General features: G+C 38.8%; 1 protein-coding gene across 3 annotated transcripts in view; it reads left to right on the top strand.

Annotated features, from left to right (window-relative positions):
* KIDINS220 (kinase D interacting substrate 220) overlaps positions 1–22,515 on the top strand; it is a 2,951,961-nt gene that overhangs the window by 1,662,256 nt on the left and 1,267,190 nt on the right. For all 3 annotated transcript variants that reach the window (XM_044073258.1, XM_044073248.1, XM_044073241.1), the window contains exon 15: positions 8,700–8,865. In XM_044073258.1, coding sequence (XP_043929193.1) covers positions 8,700–8,865 — 166 coding nt within the window. The remainder of the gene's footprint in view (positions 1–8,699; positions 8,866–22,515) is intronic.

Below are 22,515 nucleotides of genomic sequence, written 5' to 3'. Positions count from 1 at the left end.
CCTCAGTATTACAAATCTACCATTATTAACATTTTTATCCTCTTTTATCTCTATTGGAGCTCCTCCTGTATAAATATGAGTACTCCTCTTTTCCTTTGTCCCAGGTATTCTGCTGAATAACCATCCGGAAAACCTTTCTTTATAAAATGTTCGTGTTTGGTTCTTCCAAAGTGTCTCCTGCAGAATAGCTATTTGCACTGTACATTTTTAATATAGTTCACTACTCTTTCTTGTTTGTATTTATCTGTGAGACCATTGACATTTAAAGACATTACAGAAAGCATTTTTGTATTAAAAAGTTTATTCCCACCTTTTATGTATTACAGCTTTTTGTTAAATGTGTAGTTCCAGCTTATGTGTTACATGTGTACCCTGTTTTGCAGGTTGAACTTTTATACAGTTGTTTTTTGTCATATCCATATAAATCCGTGTCGCATCTTGCAAAATGTTTTGTTTTATTGAAAGCTGTCTCCCCCAAAAAAATCACACACCCCAATAGCCTTCTAAAACCTATTAACTTAATACTAACACACAAAACTATGTACATCTTCAAATATTGAAGTTTTACCCTCCTGTTAAGAACAAATATCCCAAACTGACAGCCACATGGGCAGACTTGAGTTAACCTAAAAGAGAGGTTATCCATACTAAGACGCAGGGTGCATTGTGTGCTTCTTCATAGTGCTGTCTGGTTTGTCTTATCTTTTTAGTTCTACCAGCTTGGAAAACACCTTAGTGCTTTCAGAGAGCATTATCTTCTATCTGGTTTCTCTCTTTTTTTTTTTTTTTTTTTTTTTTTTTATCAGAGTGTAACCAGTTTCTCTTTATCAGTGTGTGTAGCCAATTTCTCTTTATCCGATTATCTCCTTGAAGACATGAGGACCAGATACAGAATTGCTACTAAGCACACATATAGTTGCTAGAAAAAATGTTATGATATGTAATATTTTTTTTTATTTACGTACTTTTTTTTTTACATTGCGGTGCCTACATTTATTAAAACTGAACAAGGAGAAGGAGAGAAGGGACAAAGAAAAAAATAGGAGCACCTGTTATAATACCCCCATTAAACTTTAAAGGAATTGAGAACATTTTACTTTATAGCATGCAAAGAAAATCATACACTAAAAGAATAGTAGTATTAAGAATGTTTTTTTTTTGTTTTACAAGTTAACTTTCGCCACCTCCACTAAGTATTTTTCTGAACATTAAAGACATGAAGTAGGGCTCATACTTTAGAGTCCTCAACAAGTCCAAAAAAGTCCAGTATTTCCAGATTTTCTTGTTCTGTCATAGTTCACAAATATAATTATTGCTTTGTAATCCCACATTTGTCAATTTCCAAGTTACTGGTTTTATTCCTGTTAATCTCCATCTCCCAAATCCTGTCTCTGTTTATTTGCAATGTACGATTCTTCTAGTCAGCTGTTGTTCTCCTTAAGAATACAAAGGAAGGATCTTCCCGGTCCGAAGGTCAGCCATCTGAGAAGAAAAAGGCAAAGAAAGATTTGTCTGATTCTTCAGCTGTACTGCCTCCACTGGACATCTGTCTTGAGGCTGGTGTAAGCCCAGAGGATCATCTGGTTTCTTTCTTGGTCTGGTCTGCCAAGACTGCTTCTAAGGCCATCATGGATCAGACACAACACACGTCCATGGAGGTTTTGCAGATGTTCACTTTGGATGTACAGAGGAATCATGGCTGGTTATTACTGAAGGGCCTAGGGGTGTTGCTCAAATTTTAGTGAAGGAAGAGGTTCCAACTACCATTATTGAGTGTCTTCTGGGGCCAAAGCCTCCAAAATTTTTCAAGGCTGGCATCCCACTTAAAAAGAAGCAGTAAACTAAACCTGTTTTGCCTGCTCAAAAAGATCCTCAGAGTGAATGAGAAAACTTCACTCAAGGCCTGTTTAATGCCCTTATGGCTCTTAAGCCTCCACATGGGTTTCTGTTTCCTCCTTGGTCTTCTAACCTTCTTAAGAGACTTAGGGAGCAGAATTCGTCTGAGGAGGAGGATGCTGATTCTGATGAAGAGTCCCTTATATATTCCTCCTAGATTCCTTTGCCACTTGACATTGGTTCTGAGAAAGAAAAGTCTATCAGTCCCGACTCTCCTTTGGAAGAGATTTCCTTAGATGTTACTGTTTCCAGCATGTTGGAATTTTTGAAATGGGACCATGCTCAGGTGTCTGATATTCAGAAGGGATACTGTGAGCTTCTACAGATGGAGTGTCCGAGCCCCTTTGCTGTTCCTTGTGTTTTTGTTGCCTTGGTGGATGTTTTTTCCACTTCTCAGGCTCCTGGTTCCAAATGCCATGTTGCCAAAAAACTGATAGGTTTAATAAAGTGCCTGAGGACTGCAAGTTTCTTTATAAGTGTCCCTCTGCTGACACCTCTGTGGAGTCAGTTGCTTCTGATAAGCCCTCCAGATTGTTGCCTTCCACTATGTTGCTTCCATCTGATAAGGATTGCAAAACCATGGAGAGGCTGAGTAAGAAGGTGTATACTTCTGCTGCCACTGCCTGTAGAGCTGTGAACTTTGAGACACACGACTAGATACGTTCTGGCTCTTTTCTTTCAAGCCTGTCAGGCTATTTCAGATCTCCCTGATACTGTGGGGAAGGCTTCTGCTCTTCCTTTGCTAGGGATGTCCTCCCAAGTAACTTGTTATTCCATTAGATGCAGCTGTGATGGAACTGATACTTTATCTAGGGCTGCTGCTTTTGGATCCATTTTGGGAAGGTATTCCTGACTCAGACTTCACCCTTTTGCCTGATGTTATCAAGGCTAAACTGATGGATGCTTCTCTGTATAACAAGCATTTGTTTGGTGCTGCTGCTGTGGAGTTATTTAAGTCATTGCAAGAAAAGGGCGTGGCCTTACAGGTGTTGAAGAATATTTGTGTTTCTTCTGTGCCCAGGTTTCAGAGGAATTATCCTAATAAGTCTGCTTTTGTCCATAGACTGCCTCGCCCTCTTCCAAAGGTAAAAAGGATGGTAGAAGGTCTCCCCCTGCTAAGGCTGCCCAATCTCCTGCTACTCAGAAGCCTCTTTTTCCTTGCCCTGTTATTCTGATTCACATTCCTCATCATCTATATCGGTCTCTGTCCCTTCCCATTTGGCTAAAGATTGCCCAAGACTTCTGGGTTCTTTCCATTTTTCACCAAGGTTATTACATGGTTTGGAAAACTATTCCCCCTTTTCTGGGCATTCTTCAGCCTCCTCAGGAACAACTACCCTTTTTTTCCAGAGGTGCTTTAGGGCCTGTTGGCTCAGGGAGTTGTTCAGGAAGTTCCAATTTCTCAAAGCAGGAAGGGGTTTTATACCAGAATGTTCTTGGCCCCCAGAAAGAAAGCACCTGGAGACTCATTTTGGATCTTTCTCAGCTAAACTCTTTTTGAAGGTCCCTTCCTTTTGGATACTATCCTTTCAAACCTTGCTTCCTCAGGCTTTTGTAGGTTCCCTGGATCTCAAGGATGCTTATCTGCTCATTCCTATTGATCTCCTTTCCAGGAAGGTTTTACATTTCTCTATTGCTTCCTGGCATTTTCAGTTTTCTGCTTTGTCTTTTGGCTTCTCTGCTACCTCAAAGGTCTTCCCCAAATGCCTCACTCATGTGATTGCTTTCTGCAGGTTAAGGGGGATACAGGATGACCTGCTCATTCAGGCCTTCTCTCTAGAGATCTTACTTCAGTATCTACACTTTGCTATTTCTCTCCTGCAATTTCTGGGGTTTAGTATAAACTTCAAGAAGTCTTTCTTGACTCCTTTTCAGGATCATGTTTTCCTGAGATGCAGAATCCAGACTGTTCCAATACTGGCATCCCTTCCTCCTCCCAACGCCTTAACTGTCATTGCTTTGTTTCAGTCCCTTCTTCCTCTGGCTTCATTCACAGCCAGAGAATTTCTGAGGGCTCTGGGTTTCATGGCTTCCATCATTCCTATGCTCCCTCTACCCACACTCCACATGAGAAAGCTCCAGTGGTTCCTAAAGTCAGTTTGACTTCAACATTCTCATCCTTTTAGATTTTCTTGGCCTTCTTCTTTCATGCCTCAAGCTGGAACTTCAGTGGTGAATGCATCAGTTGTTCCTCAACCCAGGGATTCCTTTTCCACTGCTACTTTTCACAGATGACTTGGAATTGGGATGGGGGCCTCCTCCGTCCCTGTGAAGGTAGATGGCCTTTGGTCACTTCAACAAAAGAAAGACGGCTGTTCAAGCTTTTCATTCTCTTTCTTCCAGGGCCCCTCAAGATTCTCACAAGACAATACCACAGTGATGTCGTATGTCAACAAGCAAGGGGGGGCAAGGTCCTATTTCTTATGCAGGTTCACCCTTCAGATTTGGGAGATAGCTATCCAGTATCAGGTGACACTTCAGGCAATTTACATTCCCTCAGATCAGAACATAGTGGCAGATTCTCTGAGCACATCCGTAACACCATCCCATAAGTGGATGCTTCACAGGGGCATGTTTCTTGACATAGTCCACCAGTGGGGTACTCCTCAAGTAAATATCTTTGCCTCCCCTCTGAACAGGCAACTTCCTCTATTTTGTGCCAGAGCCCCATGCCTTCTAGCCTGGAAGGTGGACGCCCTGTCTTTTTCTTGGAAGGGGACATTTCTTTATGCCCTCCCTCGATTCTTCTCATTCCAAACGTGCTATTCAAGATAAGACAGGATGCTTCCAAAATCTTGCTGGGAATCCCTTTTGGCCCAGACAGCATTGGTTCCCTCTTCTGCCTCCTGCCAAGGGCAGTCATCACAAGTTACCCTGACAGGGTGGACCTACTCACACAAGATCAGGGATTTTTCATCCATACCCACCTGTTTACTCTTCAACTGACATTGTGGGTGATGGGGTTTTGATCCCCTGTAGACAACTTTTTTTCCAAAGATGTGCTTTGGGTCCTGCAGGAGGCCAGGAAACCCACTACTAGGAAATATTACTTATCCAGATGGAAGAGGTTATCTGTTTGGTGTATTTCTCATAACCTGGATCCACTTACTGTGTATGTTCCTTTGGTTCTTTCTTAGTCATCTGAATTGCTCAGTGCTGGTTTGGCATATTCTTATGTTAAGGCCCACCTATCAGCTGTCTCTGCTTATGTGCCTTTGACTCCCCCTTTAGCCTCTAGATTTGAGGCTAAACAGTTTCTTAAAGGTGTCCTTCACATTACCTCCAAGGAAGCCTGTCCCTCCTTCCTGGGACCTTAATTTTGTTTTAGAAAAATTGACTCTGGCTCCTTTTGAGCCTGCGGCTTCAGCTTCCTTATAGCATCGTTCCTGAGACTGTTCTTCTTTTCTCTCTTACTTCTGCCAAATGGGTGCCTGAGCTGAGCTGCAAGCCCTTATGGCTGTTCCTCCTTTTTTTTTTTTTTTTTTTTTTTTTTTTTTTTAGTTTTCCATAAAAATATGGTGCCCCATCTTACTAATCCTTCTTTTATTCCCAAGGTGGTTAATGAGTTGTCTCTTAGTCAGTCTATTCATTTGCCCACTTTTTTCCCTTCTCCGCCTTCTGCTACTGAGAAGGTTTTCCACACCTTGGATTTGCATGGACAACTGCGTATTATTTGGGTAAGATTAAAGCTTTTTGTAAGTCTGAACAGCTTTTTGTTTTCTTTTCCTCCTAAGTCTTTAGGTTTAGCTGTTTCCATGTAAACCATTTCTTCTTGGTATCTAAAGCCATTTCTTTTTGCTATTCTTTTCAAGGGAAGAGCCCTCCTTATGTTAAGGCTCATTCTACTAGGGCTGTGGCTTCTTCTAGAGCTTTTTTCAAGGGGATGGATACTAATTCTATTCCTTTTTTTTTTTTTTTCAAAAAACATCTTTATTAAATTATCACTTACGATATAGGCATTCATACATTTATTTGAATGAAAACAAACTACATTGACAATCTAGACATTTTACATCACAAACCATATTGACACAATCCTAGTTGCAAACATGTATTACAATCTACCCAATCACTGTCCGTTAAACTTTACATAGCTCATTCAAATCCTGCCTTGTTTAAACCTTGTTCCTCCCCTGTATGTATTGTTCCTACAATTCCCCTTTATTTGTATGTAACTTGCTCCTACCCTTTTCTGAAGATCCCAATTCCAGTTGTTTTATCTCTGTTACTATATTCACTTGCTTGTAGTACAGTTAGTTTAGACTTTGATTTCCATTGTCTAGTAATTGCTTTTTTGGCAGCCGTTGTGCTGCGGTAGCATTGTCGCCTCACAGCAAGACATTGTCCTATTCGATTCTCAGCTAGAGTGTCTTCTGTGTGGAATCATGCGTGAATGGGCGTGCCTTCGTTGAAGGTTGTGCGTCAGGGCTGGTAACTCTGCACGTAAAAATCCACTACCAGACATTAGCGGACTGGAGTTCCGCTGTGGCGACCCCTAACCGGGATAAGCCAAAAGACACAACAAGATTTTTTGACAGCCATTGTAATTAAGACTCAGCAAAGCTTTATTATGTCTAGACAATTCTGATTCTGTATCATAGCACAGAAAAATAATTTCCCTAGTTAGACCAATTTGCTCACCCAGTGTATCCGACAGAGTAGTCTGCAGGAAATCTTTTAAAGTCTGCCAACTCCCTACACTCCCATAAAGTATGTTCCCAATTACCTCTTTCTTCTCCATCACACCTCAAACATTTGCTGTATACCTGAGGAAAAATTCTTTGGAGTCTACTTGGGTATAAAAATATCTATGTAAAAATTTCCAAGCAAAAATTGTAAATCAATAATAATTCTGTTCTTGATGCAGCTACCTGGACTTCTGTGCATACCTTTACCAAGGACTGTAAGTTGGATCTGATTTCTAGGGCCAGAGCTGGTTTTGCTAGAGGGCTCTGCTGGTTCTTCCTCCTTCCAGTCTTCTTCCTGACCTATTACACTGTCCCTGTTGTAAAGAATACTGCAACAGTGATATGGAAGGACATAGTACAGTTGTGTAAAATCTTACCATAACAGTAGATGTCCTTCTCTTCAGTATTGCAGTATTCACTCCCTCCCTCCTCCCTGTGGTCCTTTTTACTGTTGGATGTGCTTGTTACCTACTAGTATCCTTGGACTGTCATACGTACTGGGTCTTTTCAGTTCTGAGGATGGTACATCTGGATATCACCTTTATGCTCTACACCATGAGCGGGGACCATACTTGTGACATATGGCATACCCATTACAACCTAAAGGCTTTTGTATACTGTCCAGATGTTGGGCTACCCATGGCAGTGGATCCGTATTGTAAAGAATACTGCAGTAGTGAAGAGAAGTACATCTACTGTTGTGGTAAGATTTTACACAACTGTACTTTTTGTCATTTCACTGAGAAGTTGAGAGTATTCTATTTAAGGAGAGCATTTGGAGAGTATTGTACAGTGAGCTGAGAGTCTTAACCTTGTGATGAGTATGTGCAGGACCAGGATTGGTTAAGATGTTATTTAAAGGGGCAATAAAATTAGAGTCCGAGTTAAACTAAATTGACACAAGTCACGCCCACTTTGACATGTCACTTTATTCCCACCCACAGCATCATTTTACTTTTAAATATCCTGTAAATCCACAGTTCCAGTCTTGTTTCAGCATCCTAGATAAACTAATATTTGGATTTGTGTTCCTCTCTGACTTGCATTGGATTGGGGAACTATCCCCCCAGCTCCTGGCTCATGTTTAAAATAAAGCTGTGCCAGGGAAAAGGGACATCACTGTATATTAATTTTTAAATTTTACATCACTCATGCTTCTACAGATGTGCAAGAAGCCCACATATAAAAGTACTGCATTTGTCTAGTAGCATTCAGAAATCAGCACATATCAAACTAGAAGCTGAAAAAGGAATAGAAGAGTATGTCTACTAATGCTCCAACCTTCTGTCACACAGTTGCTTTCTATGGAATTACTAACAGATCAGAAAGTCACTACACCAGGCTAGTGGTCAAAAATCAGAATACAGTAAAACATGAAAGAAAGAAAAATATGGTTTCCACTACTGTTTGCCTGACTCAGATGCTTTCTACAGGTAGAAGCCACATCATGAAATTGTTGTAGATGGCCAAGATTCACAATCAGCACAGAGTAAAATATGAAATGAAAGAAACAAAAAAAACTCTGTTTACTAAAGTTTTAAAAGCCTTGCATTACTGATGTGCTTTCTAGAGTAGCAGCAGCAGTCAGATCATAAAATGCCTGAAAGGCTACTTTTCTCAATGGGTAAAATGCACAAGTTAAACTAATGAATGGCTCACAGGGAGAGCTGTTGTAAGTACAACTGCAATTTGTGTTGGAATTTGGCTAACACCTTTGATACTTCCTTCAGGCACTCTTCCCCCACCCCCTCAGCCAAAGGTGAGCATGCTCAGAAAGACAAACCTGAAATGTAAACAAAGGCTGAATCAAAACAAAAAATCCCTGTGTCTGTCCCTTTAAGCAATGGTTTAAAACTGTTGAGTTTGCCAGAGAGATTTATTTGTGCGGATATACTATTCCAGAGTTTAGCAATGTACTGGGAGTAGAGTGAGTCTCCTACAGTGTTATTTGACTTGTTTGTAATAAGAATGTTGAAGAGTATTTTGTATGCAGAAATTGAGTGCCTTTGTTTAGATGCTGAACTAACAGAATGCGGAGCTTATATATTTATTTTATAGGAATATTTACTGCCTCTTCAGACAGAAGCTTAAACTGTTCTCTCCCTCCACTTTTAGCCGTCATATACTTTGGTGGTCGCCGGGAAGGAGAAAACTGGAACTGGGCTTGGGTACTCAGCACAAGACTGGCAAGGCATATTGGTTACCTTGAGCTGCTTCTGAAATTAATGTTTGTGAACCCTCCAGAACTTCCTGAACAGACAACCAAAGCTTTACCTGTTAGGTGAGAGCTCATTTTTTGTAATGTTTGAAAAATTATTTGTTCTGATATTACTGTCAAGTTCCAGTAAAAACATTCTTTCACATAGGGTATGCTGTGGATACTACTTATAGAATGTTTCTTTTGAAACGTCTGAGGACTGACATGTTTACTTGATCGTAAGGTCTTGTGTTTTTTTTTTTTTTTTAAATATCCCCTGAAGTAATGATTTGACATTGAAGAACTGTGGTTTCAGGAACAGACAGGACTGCTGCCACCATATTTCGACTTCTCAAAACAGATCTTTTCTGGCTGCTGGCTGTTCCCATTAGTCTCTTAGTGCACTTCCTGCTTATAATGTCCTTAATTTTACTTGCTACAAAAATTCTTTTAGAGCACTCAATAATTCCATGCTACTCTTTTTTTTTTTTTTTTTTTTTTTTTAATGTCTGTGGTAAAATTTAATTTTCTCAAGAATTTGTATTTTCACAGGATTTATTCTAGTCTGCACCTGATTTTTTTTAAATCGTTAAAAATTCTCAATTCTCGTATAAATTTTAAACTGTATCTTTCACAATGGCTTCTCAAAAGTGCCAGTGTGGCAGCCAGATATGCATTGCAGATAGCTGTCATATGTGCAGCAAAGGAAGACACTCAAAAACTGGCAGAGCCTTCCACTTACAGGGTTTCTAGTTCTCTTCCCAAGAGGCCTAGCTACCTTAAGAAGACAAAAGTGTGAAGAGTGATATAAGGACTCTCACCCTTACAGTGACAAAATTGAAAAATTGTACAAGCTCCTATAGAAACCTTCTTCAGCATATTTCTGCCCAGTCTCTCCAGCTTGATTATTTAGGCCCCAGAGTCAGACTTGTATGACCCTCTCCTGGTCCATGGTCAAAACCAGAGTTTTCTATCTTGTCTTCATTTGTGGGACCACCACTGCCATATGCTTTCATTTTAAAGTCATGTTCTCCCTCACTGGTTCATGTCCATCTTGCGGTAGGAGATCAAATATGACTGGCTGACATCTGTACTTAGTGATGCCAATCTTAATTGCGTGTCAGACTCCAGTTTTGTAATGTGATTTTCAGTCATCAGCCCTTTGTGTATCATTGGTATAAACATCATTCTGTAAGTACCTGATACACCAGTGTTACTTTTTATATGTATCCCAGCAAGTTATGCAGGACATCACAATCACAGTGATTGTGACAGACTGTGTGTGAAACCTGCGGTGTCATTTAATAAAGCAGCAGTAAAAATTGTGAAATTTTGAGTTAAAGTGAATTTGTTTGTTTTCTAAAGAAAAATAAATGCTGTATAAAATGCAGTTATCTTTCCAAAAAAGCTTGATTGAAAAGTTGATGTCTTTGTTTCCAGGGCAGCTGAAGGCAGCCTCTGGTGATTAGCAATAATCTTGTTTACCAGTCTGAGTACATTCTGAAGGAGGAGGTTGGGAGCAGCTGCTTTCTCCTTGCATCACTCTGTTTCATCTTTGAGAGAAGCATGGCAAGATAAGAGAAGATGCAGATAACTAGTACAGAAAATTCTTCCCACCTCCCAGTCTCTTCCCTTGCCAGATGTCCCACCCCATAAGGGAACCCACAGCAAGGAAAGAGGTGCAGATGCTCTTTGAAAATAGATTGAAGCTGTCCAACCAAATCAGTGAAAGCCTTGTATATTTTTCCAGATTATTAGTTCCAAAAAAGACTAAGAACCCTTTGCTGTTCCTGGACTTCAGCGGGTTAAATATGTTCATCCCAAATTAATGGTTTTGCATGATCATCCTTCAGTCTTTTAATCATGTAATATCTAGAGGAGACTTGGATTTGCTCTTTGGATCATCAGGACACTTGCACCTTTACCTGCACATTGTGATCTGTAGGTAAGTGAAAAAATTCCTCTGCTGTCGATAAGGAGTCAGTCATTTGTGTTCAGCTCTCAGCCCCTTTGTTTTTGCATCAGTTCACAAGTTGCTTACAAAAGTACTCACTGGCATTAGCAGTAGACATGAATTTACAGGGAACAAAACTTATTCCCTGTCTAGATGATTAGTTCTTAGTGGAGTATAGCAGAGATGTTCTTGTCCAGCATTAAGGTGCTGTACCTCTGACATTCAGATTACTGGGGATCACTTTAAATTCTGCAAAATCTTGCATAGCTCTCGATGTACCTCTTGACTTTTAGTTTGTTCCGTGTATGTCGAGGTACTGGGCAGTTTTACCCTGGAAGAGAATTTCATAGAATCTTTCTCCTTTGACAGATGTTTGTAGCTAGACTTTGCCTTAGGGCTCTGAGTTTCATGGCATCTTTTATTCTTATGGTTCTACAGATAGAATTCCACAGGAGGTTGTTTCTATAATCATTGTGGGTATATTGGTCATAAGACTACTGAACACTTCAGTGCAGTGACCACCATACACACTGGTAGTAATCAGTCTTGTTTTAGAAGGTCTCTGAATTACCACCTTATTTTAGGAGGGTGTACAGTGACTCCACCAAAATCATTCACTTGACCATCAGAATGTTATATTTTTTGCATTTTTAAATTTTAACTTTTAAATTAAATTGTATATGAACAGCGTTAAGCATCAAAAATCTAACTTGTTGGAGTACTTATCAATGATAGACTAAATTTAAGCAACACATTTAATACAGAATATTTAAAAGGAAGCAAACTAGGTATGGTATACAAATTCAAACATTTCTTCACTGGTCATGCTCATCTGCCAACAGTCAGAAACCCTTCTTTATATTTCATCACTCTTGACATACAGAAAACACAAAAGCACAAGAAACAAGAGACCTATAACAAAAAGGCCAAATTTGCAGTAACAACTCCTTAGAAAACTTGCCACTGATAAGTTAAAAAAAAAAAAAAAAAAAAAAAAGACTGTCTCACTCTACAGGAGTACTTTCTACTAACTGATCTCATTCATTGTCAGTATCTTATATCTGCTGTAGAAATATGCTGCATTACCAAGAATTGTCCAAAACTGTAATCTAGAAGACCACTTTGATCTCAGTAAAACGTTTGTTAAACAAGTCTTACAGTCACTCTGTTGATTCTTTATATTCAGTCGATATAAGCAAACAATGAAACTCCATTCCTCTTGATCCAAAAGATGAAAAAAACACTGTCATTTACTTTTAACCTCAAAGTCCTTCAAAACACAAACTAATAGGTACTTCAAAGTATACTTTGATACATTTCTGTAAGGACATATTTCTGTAACTGCAAATGTAAGATCTGCATTGTATATTAAAATGAGATCAAAAATGTTTCCTTTATTTCTTCACAAAATGCATCCTTAGTTTTTTACACCTCTTTCTGTTTCTGTCCAATTTTCATTATTGATTTAAACTTGTATATATCTGTTTTTGTTCCAAGTCAACCTGACTGTACGTCAAGTGCTAACAACTACAATAATGTGTAATGTCTTATTTAGTGTATAAATAAAAAGTGTATGTGTGTATTTAGATGCATGTAGGTAAAATTGAATGTGTAAACTCTTGTGTACAATAATCCATTCGGTCATGTTTTCTTCTTTGAATGTTAGTTCAGTTTTTACTAACGCTTCCTTATATCAATGTCAGTTCAATATGACAGAGTGTGCTATGTAAATAACCTCTCAAGACTGTATACATCTAAAAGCTGATACATAACTGTCTGTCTTTATTAATCCTTGTCTCAACACTTTTGCTTCCAGTGGGTTCTGTGTTTTGGAGCTTTTATTCCCGTGGTGCTGCTGAAAAGGGACCTGTGATTGGCTTAGTCAGCCAACCCTATTTAACAAAAAGAAAATAAACCATTTATTTAGAATAATTAATATTTGTTCCACTGTTTCATATAACTTGTTGGTGTTGATTTGCTATGTGTATTATTTTTATGTACAGTACTTAGGAGCTAGCATTTTAATGTCTTGCATACAACCCTTTTGGAGGGGGATATCCATCCCATCAAGCAGTGCCATGGTTGTCTTCTTCCTTGGTTCTTCCTTGGGTTGGGAGAGAGCAGTGTAATGGAGATATGATGCAGAGATGTGAACCCAGGCAAAAGCCATATCCTGCATCAGTCTTCTGTAGGAGACGGCAGTCTTTCTTATTCAAGCACTACAGATGCTGTCACAATATTATTTTTTACTGCTACTTAGCACAGTTCTGATATGGTATAGTAACAAACAGGGCAGAACACATTCATATGCTTTCTTCAAGGAAGAGGTGAGTCTGAGAGTTGATCTCCCAAAACTGTAGGTGTCTTTCTGAAATCTTAGCTTTTAGGTTGAACAGAAGCATCTTCTTTCATTCCTGGTGAATGGTATCTCATTCCCTACACAACAAAAATGTTTTTGAACTGTATTCCCATTGGTTTCACTGTGCAAAAGCAAGAGCCAATACTTACTAACTCATCTCTAGCCAAAAGGTCATCTTTATGTCTTCTCACCCTTTCTTCTAATGAAAAAGTTTCTTCTCAAGACCAAATCTGTTAAAGCAGTGGCAATTTTAGTTGCATCTTATTGACCAGACAAATGTAGTTCCCACATTTCATCAGTACCTTCTTTCTCTCTGTTTATCACAAGTATCTCGTTTGTCGCTCTTCTCAAAAGACTCACCTAGACCATCATTACTTTTAACTGCAGCACTGGTACTTCCAATTCAACTACTTGATCAATATTTTTACTTACATTTTAATTCTTCTTGCAAATACTGAAGCATATAACAAAATGACTGACAGTTTTTTTTTGGGGGGGGGTGGTGGCTGCAAACAAACTAATAAACTAATTTTCTTCACACTTGCTGAGATTGTGTATTATTTTTATGAACTTTTTGATTCAAGCCATAGCTATTCCTCATTTAAAGTTCACCTGGCAGCAGTATTAAAATCTTACATGATCCAGTTGATCTAGAGACAGAAAGACTGCCATCTTTGGTGCTCCTTGCAGTGGCCATCTTCAGGACTTTAAAGTTCAAGCTCCTCCACGCAGTCTGAACAATGCACCTTCTTCTCTCTCTCTCTTCAGATCTTGCTTGTCATGGATTATATTGCACAAGTGATCTCTTAACTTGAGCACTTCTTGCTCAGACTTTTCATTTTGTTGGTGATATGCTGATTGATAAAAAAAAAAGTATGCCTGACCTGCCTGACCTGTATATAAAACTAAAGGGAATAAAAAGTATTTTCAATGCTTATATCTTGCTATCCATAGCCATAAACACGAGCTTCCAAGTTCTCAGTTTTTGTATTATCTTTTGTTTAGTCTCTTCCCACATATCCTTAGCTGCCACAACACAATTTTATTGTGTCCCCATTAGTATGGGTATTGCTGAACTAATTCATTTGTGGGTACATAGTTTACAACATTGTTTTACCTTAATTTTATATCCTGAAAAAAAAACTTAAACTTTCTCGGAATGTTCCACAAAACTTAGATGTCCTTTTCTGGTTTTATCAGGTACAAAATAATATAATTTGCAAGTAAAGCCAACTTTTATTGATTACCATACCAATTATATCCTCAAATTTAGAAGTCCCTTCTTTTTTTTTTTGCCAGTGGCTATAAATATAATGCAAATATCAAAGGGGGGAGTGGACACCCCTGCCAGGTTCTCTGTTCAGACACAACTTATTAGAGAAGAACCTTCCCACTTACATTTTTGCCTCAGGTCCTTCATATATCCTCCTAATTAACCTTACTATTATGTCAGAGAATGCAAATGCTTCCATTGCCCTACTTAAAGTCCCAACTTACTCTGTCAGATGCTTTCTCTGCATCAAGACCCACCAACAGCAGTATTTGCTTATATTCTGCTTCCTTATGAATCTTCTTTGTTCTGTTAACATTGTCAAATGTTTGCCTCCCCTCCACAAAACCACACTAATCCATGTCTATCAATTTTGGCAACACCTTTGCCATTTTCTTTAGCTATTATAGACGTATACACTGTATAATCATGGTTTAAAACTGAAATGGGCCTATATGAAGTTGGGTCTCATGAGTCTTCACTGTCTAGGTATTACGGCTACTACAGCTTTCTTCCAGCATGTCGGGGCTTCTCCTTATTTTAAAATACTATTAAACAAAACTTTTAAGATCTTTATCACTTTTCTTTCCTCTTAGCTTCCTAACAACAGGAGTATTATCCATTCCTGGCGACTTTCCTGCATACTGATTAAACATCATCATTTATATCTCGGCTCCTTCTGTCCTAACTGTTAATTGCTGAGCCTCATCTATCTCTTACGTTGGCATACGTAAGTCTTCCATGAATATTTACTTTTATACAAATGTTTATAACATTTACGAAATATCTCTCATAAGTCTACATAATCTCTGGTTATTTTTCTTGTTATAGCCTCCCTAAGTTTGACAGCTTCCCTTTCTACTTTCTGTTCCCTATGTCATCATACTAAAAGTTTTTGTTCTTTGGAGCTGTCAAAAATATTTGCTTAACAACAGTCTTTAAGTCATGCATATTATCCAGATACTGTCTTATTTTATCTGTAGCACTCTGCAGTGGAGCCTGTTCTTATTCTGTGAGATTCTCCTTGCTCTGCAGTACTTTAACCTTTGACAGCACCTGTAATAATTCTTGTTATTTCTTAACCTTGTTACTTCTTAACCATATCTCAGTTTCTTTTATTTCTACCCTATTTTTAAACTCTGCTTTTATTTTAGCCCACTTACTAGCTTTAAATTCTGTAGAAATGTATATTGTCCCTAATAAACTCTCAAATAATTTCCACTAACCATTCCTTAAATTTCTCTCATTTTAACAGCTAGGTGGGGGAAGCACCAGTGTCTCATTTTTACTTCATTCCCCTACATTTTTATCATGGTTGCTGTTGGCACATGATCTGAAATAGTTATCGGATGCGTGCTGAAGCTGTCAATTAAATGAACATATAATTTATATATAATTTCTGTTCAGTCTAGCCCAGTTATTGTACCTTGGGGGGAGTAATATGTAAATTCTTTGAATTCCCCCTACTGAATTCACATCTTCCATACCAAATATTTCACCGATTTCTTCAGAAATCTATGCTGTTTTATTATATTTTCCCTTCTAGGTCCCCAGATATTTCTTCATTGTTGCAAATCAAGTTCCAGTCCCCACCTATAAGTAATATTCCCTACTGAAAACTGATTATTTCTCCCAAAACTTTATTAAGCACCATAATAGCAGTTTTAGGTTGATAGAAATGTATGCCAGCGTAATCCTCTGCCCTTGCCATTAGCCCCTTAACTACCACAAATCTACCATACTATCTTTTTTCCTCTTCTGTTACTGTTGGAGTTTCTCTAGCAATTAGTATAATTATTCCCCTTTTCATTTTTTCTTGATATTATGCTGACTATCCTTCCTGAAATCCTTTCTTTATCCAGTTCACATGCTCGCTTCTTTCCAAGTTTGTCTCCTTTTGCATTACTATTTTCAGTCTGCATTTCATACTATAATTCAATATTTTTACCTTTTGGTCTATATTTGTGAGGCCATTCACGTTCCAAAATAACATGCTTAGTGGAGCCATTATGATAAGAAGTCATTATTCCCATCTGTTATAGATATGACAGCATTTTTAAATGTTTATTTCTAGCTTTGGTGTTACATGCACCCCGCTAATGCTTGGTAGGTTGATCCTTTATACAGTTGATTCTTGCCGTGTCCATTTGAACCTGTCACATTTTACAATACTTTTATTTTAATGAAAATCCTCAAAAAATACCCCCCCAGAATATCCACATAACCTGTTGACTTAGAGCAAACAGACAAAACTGTGTACATCTTCAGGTAACAGAAGTTCAGTTCCCCCACTAGGAACAGTTTTCTGAAATCGACAGCTGCACCCACATGCATTACTTAACCCAGAAGTAAGATTATCCATGTTAAGACGCATGTTACTGCCTGTAACTCCTACTTACACTGATTGCCGTTTGTTCTTGTCTTATTTCCCTCCCACATGTAAAACCTTAAGCAAAAGTGCACTGGCTGTGTTAAAGCTAAATTGTGCACTGTTCTAATAAATGCATTAAAGTATTTAGTTACCAGAAAAAATGCTATTTCGTATTTACTTCCAGTAATTTCAAACTTTTGTTTTTTTACTGAGCTGCTTGCCCTTGCACCATTTAATTTTACATTTCTCTCAGTAAACAATGTTCAGACCTCTTGATTTATTGGCTTCAACTTTAGTCAGTTTGTTTCCATGGAAACATAAGAACAAAATGTAGAGCTCCCCTCAGCTGCAAACTTTTCAACTGGCACTGAACATGTATTTGCTTAAAGAAAACTATTCATTACATTGTGGTGTCTCATCAAAAAAAAAAAAAAAAACACTTGCTTTTTACAAATAAAATATCATTAGATTAAGCCAAGGGCATTAATCCAGACATTCACATATGCAAAAGTAAAAGAAAACACTTCAGCTCCACATACATTATCAGTGCATTTTTACAACCCATCCCCATACCAACAGCCCAAGATTGCAACCTATTGATTTAAACATGCTTTTGTCCAGCATTTCTTCTCTTTTTACATTATAATGCCCATATTTCATAAAACTAATAAATAAAACAGTACCTGTTAGCATCTGTATCACATACAACAGTCACTGAAGATGGTGTACAGCTGCCGTTAAGAACAAAAATTCTCTCTTTTTTTCCTTTTAGTGCCCTTCCAGACATCAATGACATGAAGAGGGGTATATGTTTTTCAGTCTCCCAACAAGATTAACAGAGTCAGCAAAAATCCAGTCTTTCTCAACCACTTTTTTTTTCTTGTAAAGCCATATTTCACAAATGTGATTGATGCTTTTTAGTCTCAGTTTCTCATATTTATTGACTAGTTTCAGTGTATCTGGTCTTCTTCCTGTTCATCTCCATTAACCAACACCAGGCTCTGTTTTAAGTCCAAGGTACTCTAATTCCTATAGTCTGCTCCTGTACCTTTTTTCTGTCTCTCAAGCATTTTCCTTTGGAACATTGGAAAATGTTCCACTGGGAAAGTCTCTCTATGAGCCTTATCAGAAAAATGAGAAGCAGAGTCCCTTTCTGTTTAATGGCTCACTTTTGTTGGACATAATTTTGTAGTCCCCACTTAGCCTGTTCTGCATCAGAAAATTAGTTAAATCCTCCAAGGAAAAAATAATTTGAAGGCAGATGGATATAACACCTTGACAGTCTCACCTGCTTCTTGAGATTTCCTGATTGCTGGATAAATTTGTTTCTCTTCTACCTGATGTACAGTGACCAGTAATTTTCCACAAGCACTTTACTGTCTACATTTTTTTTAATATTTTGCCCTTCTGTCACAGTTTTGTCAGAATCAACTCTCTGCTCTTGCATTTGGATCTTTACTAATGCAGATCTTGGTTGCTTTTTCATGGCCAAGCTTAGGTTCATAGGTTGATACTAGGCTATCTGCCCTAGGGCATTTATAAGCTAGTTTACTGTGCCTCTGTCTAGCAGGGACACAGAAGAGATCCCAGGGGTAAACTTACGATCCCCCATCCACTCGTCAAGATTTCTCTTGAAGAGGGTCAGTGAGGGGATCTGCCTAACATGGATTGGGATTTTATTCCAGAGTGAGGGGAGCCTCTGTCTGTCCCTCCAGCGTGTCCTATTTATTTTTGTGCTGAGGTTTAACTCCCTGGAGCATGTAGCTCTAAGGGATTTGGATTTCCTGAGGTGGAGCATGTCTATTAATTTTGGGTTGGACATGGCTTTATACGTCAGGCATAGATTGCCTCTGAGTAGGTGGTAAGCAACTGAGTAGAGCTGGAGTTTCTTTAGCCGAACTGCATAGGCCATCTGTTTGAGTCCCTTGATCCTCTTGATGAGGTACATTTGGGTTCTCTCCAGTTGCTGCAGGTGTCGGGTAAGGTACATCCCAAATGGGGCATTGTATTCAATTATGGGCCTGATGAGTGATGAGTAGAGGGGCACAATGACCTCTCTTGATCTAGATGTGAACCCTTTCGTGATAAGGTGGGCTATATAGAAGGTCTTTCTAACCACTTTGGCAACATGATTGTCAAAGGAGAGATTACTATCTACTTGGGTCCCCAAATCCCTAATTACTTCTTCCAGATTAATGGATTACCACCTATGTGGTAATTTGTGGGCACTTTGTTTTTCCCAAAGGGGATGACTATGCACTTTTTGGCATTTAGCTTTAGGCCATGCCTCTGGCACCAGTTATCCGTCTCTGTGAGACCCTTTTGGAGGATGCTTGTGTCAGACAGAAAGTCGATTATGGCACCCAGTTTGCAGTCATCTGCGAACTTGGTCAGCCATAGTCCTCCCGTGTTAGCCTGTACCTCAGAGAAGTAAATACCAAACAAGTCAAGTCCCAGGACTGAGCCTTGTGGGACGCCACTTGTAACTGGTTTAGAGTCTGACATGGCACCTGCAATTCTGACCGTGTGGGTTCTATCCCTGAGCCAGTTTGCAACCCATCTTGTGACATAGGGGTTGATATTTAAGCTGGTGAGCTTATTTATGATGCCCGAGTGGGGTATTGTGTCGAAGGCTTTTTGCGAGGTCCAGGTAGGCTGTGTGGACTACCTTCCCTTCGTTTATGGCCTTGGTAACTGTTTCAAAGAAGTCAACCAGGTTCAAGAGGCAAGATCTGCCCTTAACAAAGCCGAATTGGGTAGGATCCAGTGTCTGGAGGTTCCCAATGTCTTTGTTTATGAGTTCCATGATGATACGCTCCATAGCTTTGCAGACCAGACTAGTCAGGCTTATAGGGCGATAGTTTCCGAGGTTCGTTGTGGCACCGTCTTTGTGGAGTGGGACCACAGCTTGGAGCACGCTGAGGAATTACCAGTCCAATTATTTGTACTTTTATAAAATTAATACAGTCTGTTCCTTCCAGTTTTATGGTACAGCTGAAAATCTCAGGTTCTCTCTGCATGCTCCATCCTCGAACTCTACCATTTTTTGAAACAGCTCTTCTTGAGCTATCTCGTACTCATCCAGCCTTTTCTTCATTTCCAGCTGTGATTTTGCAGTTGTATTATTTTATCTGAATAGCTGTTTTAAGCTTCTTCCATTTTTTCCAGACTTTTGTTATTTGACTTGAGATACTCCTTCAGTATTTCATTTAGTTTAATAAGCTGTGAGTATATTTGACTTATTTGTTCCTCTAAATTACTAGAAGCCATCTCTTGTACCCAAAGCTGGAGCTTAAACAGCTGCAGGATTCTTCTTTCTCTTCACCTTTTTTTAGCTGATTTTCTTTTAGGTTTGCTAAGTTTCTTCATCACTGGCATCTGGGCAGTGTACGTGCTAGTCAGTAACTGAATTTTACTAAACAGGCAGAATTAGTGGTCCTTGTCTGTCAGTTTCTTTTTTAACACTGGTGTGATGCCCCCCTGCCATGGCCCAGTAATTAAGGAGCCTCAATCCTCACCACTAGCACAAGTGAGGGAAGTATACATTGGGAGGATGACAAGTACACACACAGTAAAGTACAATTTCCATTAAGAGCACAGAGAGATCACAGTCAGTCTGGGGCTGGTTTCTCCCTCTTTCTCCAAATCCCCAATAAGACTCTCCACTGGCACAGCTATAGGATTAAGATCTCAGCTGAGTGGCAAAGCTAAGACCTCCAGCACCCACTCAGTCCAACCAGTGCTTCCTGTCCCTGCCCAAGTAGCTGACACACACACACACACTTTGAGATTTGATTGATATACAAGCATACACATACATGGGAAAGGCTGGCACAGGTTTACTAGCTATGCCAATCCAAAACCATGATACAAACAGCTCAAACAAGCTGTAAAAACTCTAAACAAAACACTCATGACTCCAGCAAAAGACTGCAACAGTACAATTTAATGCTTCTGGTACCTCGGTTACTGCCTTCAAGGAATATTCAGCATTGATACAGCAGTCATTATATACACCACTGAAGTGATAATTGCATAAATTAAACAATTAATCCACAATTAGTGCTCCACCAACTCTGTCCCATGCATTTAACATTCTTCCTTCATTTTTAAACTTTTACAAAATGTAAATACAAATCTGATACAAAAACAACTGTAAAAATATATAGCTATAAGAATATATGGAACCCATGTGAACTATACAAATATCTCACTAAATTTCTAAATTCATACCATAAGGATGGAGAGTATTATAATTAATAATAAACTTAGATTCCAACTTCAACAACTTCTGCAGAAAGTCATTGTTAGTACTCCCTATCATAACATTGGGTCTGGCTACTACGCTAAAAATAAAACTATCCACCAATCTATCATGCATGGACTATCCATACTGCCATTTCTCACATCTCCCAAATGTTCTAAAATTCTTAACTTTACTTTTGTCCCACATACCATTTGGGGGAAGGGCAACCACAACCAGTCATATAAATTACCCCAAAAGAGTCGCAATTAAAATTATATACTGCTCTGTGTTTTCTCCCATTGATCACAGATTCATTGAGATTTCTTATCACAAACCTTGCATTTACCACAAGGAAAAGATCCCTTATTAACAGTCTTCTTCCGTTTCTCCTTTACATTCAACAGTTCTTTCACATTAAAGAACCTTCTATAAGAGAAGACAATTTTATCAGGAAAAATACTAGAAAGAACTTCATCCCTGCATACAATGGGCCATAGATCAGTTACCAAATTTCTCAGAGTAACTGAAAAAGATGAAAATCTACTAACAAAATACATAACATCCTTCTGCCCAATGGCAAAATTCAATTCCCCCCCTCCTCCCCCACTATGTGTCTGCCCTTATTCCAAACTTTGCCTTTATATGCCTTTTTTCCCTCAACTTCAACTTTGCGTAAGACATTGGCAGAATAATAACCCCCTGGTGCTCAACCTGTTCCTGTTTTTCTCAAACTCCACGTTTAACTGAGATTTCTCAGAAGTGTTGTTAGAAATACGTCTAAACTCTCCATATGGTAAAGACTTGATTAAATGAGGAGAATGCATACTAGTAGCATGTAAAAATTGTTCACAGCAGTCAACTTGTAGAATGGCCTAAACTGCACTTTACCATCCAACACTACATATAACTCAACGTCCAGAAATGGCACAGATTTATTATATGTTTTAAAGGTAAATTCTAACCCACAGGGATTCTTTTTCAAATTTTCCATGAACACATTAAACATGACACTTAGGTGAGGTGCCAGTTCATATTGTAGTTCATGTAGTACACTGCCCGGGATGCCATCTGGTCCCATGGATGCTGTATTCTTAGCTTTGGAGAGTGCATTTTTTACCTGTGTGGCCGTTATTACCGGAATTTGGCAATCTTCCGGTATTGAGATGGGCCATTTAGGGGGTGAGAGGGGGGGTGAAGTTGGCACTGAATCGATCTGCCAGGATATTGGCAATATCCTTGGGATCATTATATTTAATGCCATTCTGTTTTAGCTCAGAGCAGATCTGAGCATTGCCATTTAGATTCTTCACATAGTTATAGAATCCCTTGTGGTTGTCTTTGGAATCTTTGGCAATTTTGTTTTCGTAACTAGCTTTTGAAGATTTTATGAGGGATCTCAGTTTCTTACTGGGGCTGGTAAGGGAGTTTTTTGCATCCTGGGATTTTCCTCTTTTCTGCAACATTTCTTCCTTTTGTTGTAAAGTTTGTTTATGGCAGGGGACCACCAGGTTGGCTTCCTTTTTTTGGATGAGAG

The sequence above is a fragment of the Protopterus annectens genome, chromosome 1.part1 (genome assembly GCF_019279795.1).
Source record: "Protopterus annectens isolate FY-2018-M chromosome 1.part1, PAN1.0, whole genome shotgun sequence".
Taxonomy (NCBI): Eukaryota; Metazoa; Chordata; order Ceratodontiformes; family Protopteridae; genus Protopterus; species Protopterus annectens.
This window is presented reverse-complemented; position numbering and strand designations above follow the sequence as displayed.